Below are 8,348 nucleotides of genomic sequence, written 5' to 3'. Positions count from 1 at the left end.
TCGGTCCAAGGGAGGCCCGGCCCAAGCCGTGTCCATCCAACCGTCCGTCACGGCCCCGCGCGGCCGACCGCCGGGTCGGACCCCCCCCCGCCCCCGAGCGAGACCCTGATGCCCGGCGGTGGCGGAGGGCGGAGGCGGGGGGGGGGTCGGCGCCCGCCCACGCTCGGCCTCCGTCTCGTCTCCCCGGGACGCCGGGCCAACGCCGAGGGGGTTCCAGTGTAAACTCCCCGCCCGCGGGTGCCGCGTGGGCACCGTGTGGGCGCCGCTTCCCTGGGCAAGGCACATCAAACCCCCACGGGGGGGAGGGGCGGCCGCGGGGCGCTCGTCCCCGTCCTCCGGACGCCGGGCACGCGGGCGGACGTGGCCGGCGGGGCCCGGCCGGCCGCGTCGCTCGGACCCCGGGGTCCCGGACGGGGTGGTGGGGGGGGGGCGGCCGGGGGCGGTGGGGCGGGGAGGGTCGGTCCGGCCGGGCCCCCCGTGGGCCGAAGGCACAGAGGCGAAAGAGGGGGCGGGGGTCGACGGCCGCCCCCGCGGCGACCGGTCCCGGGGAGCCGCCCGGGCGGGGGGCTACAAGAGGACGCACTTCTTGGCGCTCCTCTTGGCCGGCGGGTCGAGCACGGCCCGGACGGCCTCGGCGAACACCTCCCTCACGCCGTCCTGGGCCAGGGCCGAGCACTCCAGGTAGCGGACGGCGCCCACCTGCTTGGCCAGGGCGGCGCCCTGCTGGGGCGTGGTGGGCGCCAGGCTCTGCTCCTTGAGCCGCCTGACCGTCTCCGAGTCCCGGCGCAGGTCGCTCTTGGTGCCCACCAGCAGGACGGGCACGTCGGGGCAGTGGTGGGCCACCTCCGGGTGCCACTTGTGCCGCACGTTGGCGTAGGAGGAGGGGCTGGCGATGGAGAAGCAGATGACGAAGACGTTGGTCTGCGGGTAGGAGAGGGTCCGCAGGCGGTCGTACTCCTCCTGGCCGGCCGTGTCCCACAGGTTGAGGCTGACCGGCCGGCCGTCCACCGACAGCTGCGCGCTGTAGTTGTCGAACACCGTGGGGATGTACTCCTCGGGGAACGCGTTGGTCGTGTAGCTGATCAGCAGGCACGTCTTGCCCACCGCCCCGTCGCCCACCACCACGCACTTGATCGTCTGCATCCTGGACCGGGTGGGGGGCGGGGTCCCCCGGCGGCGTCCTGGCCCCAGAGACGCGCGCGGAGACGCACGCGGAGACACGGAGAGAGAGAGAGAGACACGGACGGAGAACGTGAGCGGGGCGCGATAAGGACGGCGGCACGGACCGGTGCGGCGCTTGGCAGGTGGGAACTTCGGCGTGGGCGGGGGGTGCGCCTCTTTCTCCCTCAACTGTCCTCTCCCAGGCGCTCGAAGATTATCCCTTCAGTCGCATTTATTGAGCACTTACTGTGTGCCAAACACTCTACTACACGCTTGGGAGAGGACAATACAATAATAACAACACTAATAACACTATCTGTTAGCGCTTACTGTCCACTGAGCTGATTGGAGGGGTGTGTGTCCATTGTTCTGTTGTCCCTCAAGTCCTTATTAATTAACAACATTAATAATAATGATAACAACGGTATTTGTTAAGCACTTACCGTGTGCCCGGAACGGTACTAAACTCCGGGGTGGATACAAGGAAATGGAGCCGGACCCAGTCCCCGTCCCGCCTGGGGCTCACCCTCTCCGTCCCCATTTTCCAGGTGAGGGAACTGAGGCCCAGAGAAGGGAAGCGCCTGGCCCAGCGTCACCCAGCAGATGCGCGGAGGAGGCCCGGGCAGGGCCCCCCTCAGTCCCCACATCGGGTGGGTGTGGGAAGGGGGGAGTGGGGAGCCACTGGGCTTTGCGGGGAGGGGGGAGAATCGTGGCCTCAAACCATAAGCGAGGGCTGGGCCGCGGGCTCGGCCTTGCCCTGCTGGTGCCAACCTGGGCCTCCACTCCCCCAGCCTCCACTCTACCCCGGTCTGGGCCTCCGCTCCCCCCCAGCCTCCTCTGCCACCCGGCCTCCACTCTCCCCAGGTCTGGGCCTCCGCTGCCACCCGGCCTCCACTCTCCCCAGGTCTGGGCCTCCTCTGCCACCCGGCCTCCACTCTCCCCCAGGTCTGGGCCTCCGCTGCCACCCGGCCTCCACTCTCCCTCAGCCCGGGCCTCCTCTACCCCCCGGCCTCCACTCCCTCTAGCCCGGGCCTCCGCTCCCAGCCGGCTTCCTCTCTCCCCCAGCCCTGGCCTCTCCTCTCCCCAGCCTCCACTCTCTCCCAGCCCGGGCCTCCGCTCCCCCCGACCTCACCCTGTCCCGGGCAGGAAGTGGCCGGCAGCGGGGCCTCGAGGAGCCCAGAGCAGGCGGGGGGGACCGGGACCCCCCTCGGCCCCCCACCCGGCCCCCCGGGGACTCCTGGACCTCCAGTGGCCCCAGGAGGCCACCTTAAAGCCCAGCAGGGGCAGGAGGAGGGCAGCCGACGACAACAGCTCGTTGTGGGCAGGGACTGCGCCTGTTCACTCTTCTCCTGTCCAGTCCCCAGCGCTTAGCACAGCGCCCTGCGCACAGGAAGCGCTCAATCAATAAGACTGAACCAATGAGTGATCCTACAGTCCTCTAGACCCTGAGCTCCCTGTGGGCAGGCAATGTGTCTGTTGATTGATCTGCCGTCCTCTCCAGAGCGCTTAGACCAGGGCTGTGCGCATAGGAAGCGCTCAATAAATGCGCCCGAGTGAAGGAGGAGACGGAGCAGCGAGAGACCGTCTCCATCCCCATCCTCGGGCTCCCTCCCGGGTCCCCCTTTCCCGTCCACTTCCCGCTCTCGGGGATCAATGCCCACCCCCCGCCGCCCCCCGATCCCCGCGGAGTTGAACCCGCTCCTCGGGCCGGGGCCCGGGGGGAGATCAGTCCACTGCTCTGCACGGAGTAGACCGGAAGCTCCTCCAGGGCGGGCATCTCGTCTCCCCACTCTGCCGTCCTCTCCCAAGCGCTCAGCACAGTGCTCTGCACACGAGAGGCGGTAGGTCGGCTTCTCAAGGGCAGAGGCTCGGCACGTAGCACTGGAAAGCGCTTACTATGTGCCGGGCCCTTTACTAAGCGGCGGGGTGGATCCGAGCAGCGTGACCCGGGGGAAAGAGCCCGGGCTTGGGAGTCAGAGGTCATGGGTTCGAATCCCCCATCTGCCACTTGTCAGCTGTGTGACTGTTACTTCACTTCTCTGTGCCTCAGTTCCCTCATCTGTCAAATGGGGATTAACTGTGAGCCTCACGTGGGACAACCTGATTCCCCTGTATCTCCCCCAGTGCTTAGAACAGTGCTCTGCACATAGTAAGCACTTAATAAATACCAACATTATTGTTATTATCCGAGCTAATCAGGCTGGTGGCACGTGGGGCTCACGGCCTTCGTTCATTCAGTCGGGTTTATCGAGCGCTGACTGTGTGCAGAGCGCTGGCCTAAGCGCTTGGGAGAGGACCACGCAACGCTAAACGGACGCACTCCCTGCCCACGACGAGCCGACGGTCTGGACGCGTGGGGGAATCTGAACCCGGCACCTACCTCTCACACCCGGAGAACCCTCGCTCTACACCCGTCTCCATCCCCATTTTCCAGGCGAGGGAACCGAGGCCCGGAGAAGTGAAGTGACTGGCCCAAGGTCACCCGGCAGACAAGCGGCAGGGGCAGAATTCGAACCCAGGACCTTCTGACTCCCCGGCCTCACTTTGAGGGAGGCAGTGCCTTCCCCCAGGGGCGCGGGACAAGCCCCTCACCACCCGTTTTCTTTGACCTAAAGATACAGAGAAGCGGTGTGGCTCGGTGGGGGGGACCAGGTTTGGGAGTCGGAGGTCCTGGGTTCTAATCCCGGCTCCTCCACCTGTCTGCTGTGTTCCCCCGATGAGACCGTGAGCCCGTCAATGGGCAGGGACGGTCTCTATCTTGCCGAACTGTCCATTCCAAGCGCTTAGTCCAGTGCTCTGCACATAGTAAGCGCTCAATAAATACTACTGAATAAATGCCCTTGGGCCAGCCACTTTACTTCTCTTGGGCCTCAGTTCCCTCCTCTGTAAAATGGGGATTAAGACCATTACAACCTAATGACCCTGTATCCACCCAGGTGTTTACAGTAGGGCTTGGCGCAGAGTAAGCAAGCGCTTAACGAATATAATTTTTTATTATTATTATTATTATTATTATTATTATTATAAGGAAGCCCCCTCCTCCCCTCTGCCAGGTTCTGGTCCCAGGCCACCCCTCCCGCCCCCCAACTTTCCACTGGGGGAGGGAGAGAAATCCGGGGTGGGGGGGGCGTCGTGAAGGGGGAGAAATTAACTTCATCAAACTTATTGGGCGCTTCCTGAGTGCACAGCACTGCGCTAAGCGCTGGGGAGGGCAAGATCAATTAGTCAAGAAGCAGCGTGGCTCAGTGGCAAGAGCCCGGGCTGGGGAGTCAGAGGTCAGGGGTTCGAATCCCGCCCCTTGTCAGCTTGGGGGACTGTGGGCCAGTCACTTCACTTCTCCGGGCCTCAGTGATCTCAATCTGCAAAATGGGGATGAAGCCTGGGAGCCGCACGTGGGACCACCCTTTGACCAACCCCCCCTCCCCCCCCTCCCACCGCATCGTGGCTCAGTGGAAAGAGCACGGGCTTTGGAGTCAGAGATCATGGGTTCGAATCCTGGCTCTGCCCCTTGTCTGCTGGGTGACTGTGGGCGACTCACTTCACTTCTCTGGGCCTCAGTTCCCTCATCTGCAAAATGGGGATGAAGACTGTGAGCCCCACGGGGGACAACCTGATTCCCCTGTGTCCCCCCAGCGCTTACAACAGTGCTCTGCACATAGTAAGCGCTTAACAAATACCAACATTATTATCCCAGCGCTTAGGACAGTGCTCTGCACGTAGGAAGCGCTTAGCCAATACCAACATTATTATCCCAGCGCTTAGGACAGTGCTCTGCACGTAGGAGGCGCTTAGCCAATACCAACATTATTATCCCAGCGCTTAGGACAGTGCTCTGCACGTAGGAGGCGCTTAGCCAATACCAACATTATTATCCCAGCGCTTAGGACAGTGCTCTGCACGTAGGAGGCGCTTAGCCAATACCAACATTATTATCCCAGCGCTTAGGACAGTGCTCTGCACATAAACACCCAGATGAATTCAAGAGATGCAAGGGTTGCCCGGGGGGGGGGGGGAGGGGAATCCCAGGGAGGGAGGGAATGACGGGGGGGAATTCCAGGGGGGGGGAGGAAAGGGGACACGACCCCCCGCGCTCCTGGATGCTCCCGATGGGGGTGAAAGGTCACCGCTCCCCTCCCCTCCCCCGCTCACCGTCCGGCTCCGCGCTGGGGCCGGGCCGGGCTGGGCGCGACCGCCTCCTCCCTCTCTCCCGGAGCCGCCGGTCCCGACCTACATCCGGGGCCCCCCCCGCTCCCCGCGCAGGCGCCGCGCCCCCGCCGCCCTCTGGGAACTGTAGTTCTTGGGCGAGGCCGCGCAGGCGCACTCGCTCGGACGCCCCCGCCGCCTGCTGGGAAATGGAGTTCTGGGGTGGGGAGGGGCGGTGCCGCGCGCATGCGGACGAGCGCGCCCTCCTTTCCCGCGCGGCGCCCCCGCCGCCCTCTGGGAACTGTAGTTCTTGGGCGAGGCCGCGCAGGCGCACCCGCTCGGACGCCCCCGACGCCTGCTGGGAAATGAAGTTCTGGGGTGGGGAGGGAGGGTGCCGCGCGCATGCGCGCGAGCGCGCCCTTCTTTCCCGCGCGACGCCCCCGACGCCCTCTGGGAAAAGTAGTTCCTGGGGCGCGCGCTCGGCCTCCTTTCCCGCCGGAGCGGCCGTTGGCGTCGTCACGTGATCGTTAGGGAGGGCTAATGGTTAGAGCCTTGATTCATTCATCCATCCATCCATTCACTCATTCATTCATAATTATGGTCTTTATTACAACGGTTCCTCCACTGCGTCAGAAAGTTACGTGTGGTGGCAGAAGACAGGACTGTCTAGAGAACGGGCTTGGGAGTGAGAGGTCATGAGTTCGAATCCCGGCTCGGCCACTTGGCATGGGTGACTGTGGGCGAGTCACTTCACTTCTCTGGGCCTCAGTGACCTCATCTGTAAAATGGGGATTAACTGTGAGCCTCACGTGGAACGACCCGATGACCCTGGATCTCCCCCAGCGCTTAGAACAGTGCTCTGCACATAGTAATAATAATAATAATAGTAATGTTGGTATTTGTTAAGCGCTTACTATGTGCCGAGCACCGTTCTAAGCGCTGCGGTAGACACAGGGGAATCGGGTTGTCCCACGTGGGGCTCACAGTCTTCATCCCCATTTTACAGATGAGGTCACTGAGGCACCGAGAAGTGAAGTGACTTGGCCAGAGTCACACAGCTGACGAGTGGCCGAGCCGGGATTCGAACCCATGACCTCTGACTCCAAAGCCCGTGCTCTTTCCACTGAGCCACGCTGCTTCTCTAACAGATGGATTCCTTGCCCACAATGACTAGGGTGGCTCCACCACTTGTCTGCAGGGGGTCTCTGGGTCCTTGTCTCAAGGGGTCTCTGGGAGAGGTCTCTCCATGGCCTCACCCCAGGGGTCTCTGAAGAGAGATCTCCGTGACCCCCCACCCCTAGGGGTCTCTGAGAAGTCTCTGGTGTCCCTACCCCGGGGGTCTCCGAGGAGAGGCGTCTATGTCTCTGCCCCCAGAGTTCTCTGAGAAGTCTCTGTGTCCCCACCCTGGAGGGTCTCTGAGGAGAGGTCTCTGTGTCCCCCACTCTGGGGGGTCTCAGACGAGAGGTCTCTCTGTCTCCACCTCGGGGGTCTCTGAAGAGAAGTCTCTGGTGTCCCCACCCTGGAGGTCTCTGAGAAGTCTCTGTGTCCCCACCTGGAGGGTCTTTGAGAAGTCTCTGTGTCCTCCAGCCTTGGGGGTCTCTGAGGAGAAGTCTCTATGTCTCTGCCCCCAGAGTTCTCTGAGAAGTCTCTGGTGTCACCACCCTGGGGGTCTCTGAGGAGAGGTCTCTGTGTCTCCACCCCGGGGGTCTCGGAGGAGAGGTCTCTGTGGCCCCACCCCGGGGGTCTCGGAGGAGAGATCTCTGTGTCCCCACACTGGGGGGTCTCAGAGAGATCTCTGCATCCCCACACTGGGCATCTCTGAGGAGAGGTCTCCGTGTCCCCACCCCGGGGGTCTCTGAAGGGAAGCCTCTGTGTCCCCAGCCCAGGGGTCTCTGAGGAGAGATCTCTGGTGTGCCCCAACTCGGGGGGGGGGGGGGTCTCTGAGGCAAGATCTCCGGGTCCTCCACCCCGGGGGTCTCTGAGGAGAGGTCTCTGTGTCTGCCACCCTGGGGGGCTTTGAGGAGAGATCTCCATGTCCTCCACCTGGGGATCTCTCAGGAGAGGTCTCTGTGTCCCCACCCCCGGGGTCTCCGAGAAGTCTCTGTGTCCCCCTTCCCGGGGTCTCTGAGGAGAGGCCTCTATGTCTCTGCCCCCAGAATTCTCTGAGAAGTCTCTGTGTCCCCACCCTGGAGGGTCTCTGAGGAGAGGTCTCTGTGTCCCCCACTCCGGGGGTCTCTGATGAGAGGTCTCTGTTGTCTCCCCCATCCTGGAGGGTCTCTGAGGAGAGATCTCCATGTCCCCACTCCAGGGGTCTCTGAGGAGAGATCTCCATGTTCCCCACCCCGGGGTCTCTAAGGAGAGATCTCTGTGTCTCTGAGTTCTCTGAGAAGTCTCTGTGTCTCCACCCCGGGGGTCTCTGAGAAGTCTCTGTGTCCCGCACCATGGAGGGTCTCTGAGGAGAGATAAGAATAATAATGTTGGTATTCGTTAAGCGCTTACTACGTGCAGAGCACTGTTCTAAGCGCTGGGGGAGATACAGGGTCATCGGGTGGTCCCACGTGAGGCTCACAGTTAATCCCCATTTTCCAGATGAGGTCACTGAGGCCCAGAGAAGTGAAGTGACTTGCCCACAGGCACACAGCTGAGTGGCAGAGCCAGGATTCGAACCCGTGACCCCTGACTCCTCTCCGTGTCCTCACCCCGGGGGGGTCTCTTCAGAGAGCTCTGTGTGTCCCCCACCCCGGGAGTCTCTGAGGAGAGCTCTGTGTGCCCACCCTGGGGGTTTATGAGAAGAGATCTCTGTGACCCCCCCCCACCTCAGGGGTCTCTGAGAGGCCTCCTTGTCCCCTCCCCGGGGGTCTCTGAGGCCTCTGTGTCCCCCACCCCGGGGGTCTCTGAGGAGAGATCTCTATATCCCCCACCCCTGGGGTCTCTGAGGTCTCTGTATCTCCACCCCGGGGGTCTCTGAGGAGAGATCTCTGTGTCCCCACACTGGGGGGTCTCTGAGGAGAGGTCAAGTCCCTTCCCTTCTCTGGGCCTCAGTT

The 8,348-nt window shown here is 63.0% G+C and overlaps 1 protein-coding gene across 1 annotated transcript; it reads right to left on the bottom strand.

The window, feature by feature from the left end:
• Positions 1–439: 439 nt before the first annotated feature.
• LOC100088508 (rho-related GTP-binding protein RhoG-like) lies at positions 440–5,401 on the bottom strand. Its single transcript, XM_029067801.2, has 2 exons — positions 5,311–5,401; positions 440–1,181 (listed from the first exon to the last, which is right to left on the bottom strand). The coding sequence occupies exon 2, from the start codon at positions 1,141–1,143 to the stop codon at positions 568–570; it is 576 nt and encodes a 191-aa protein (XP_028923634.1). The 5' UTR covers positions 1,144–1,181; positions 5,311–5,401; the 3' UTR covers positions 440–567.
• Between the last annotated feature and the right edge of the window lie 2,947 nt (positions 5,402–8,348).

This window comes from Ornithorhynchus anatinus, chromosome 6 (assembly GCF_004115215.2).
Source record: "Ornithorhynchus anatinus isolate Pmale09 chromosome 6, mOrnAna1.pri.v4, whole genome shotgun sequence".
Taxonomy (NCBI): Eukaryota; Metazoa; Chordata; class Mammalia; order Monotremata; family Ornithorhynchidae; genus Ornithorhynchus; species Ornithorhynchus anatinus.
Note: the sequence above shows the minus strand (reverse complement) of the source record. Positions and strands in the feature narration are given on the sequence as shown.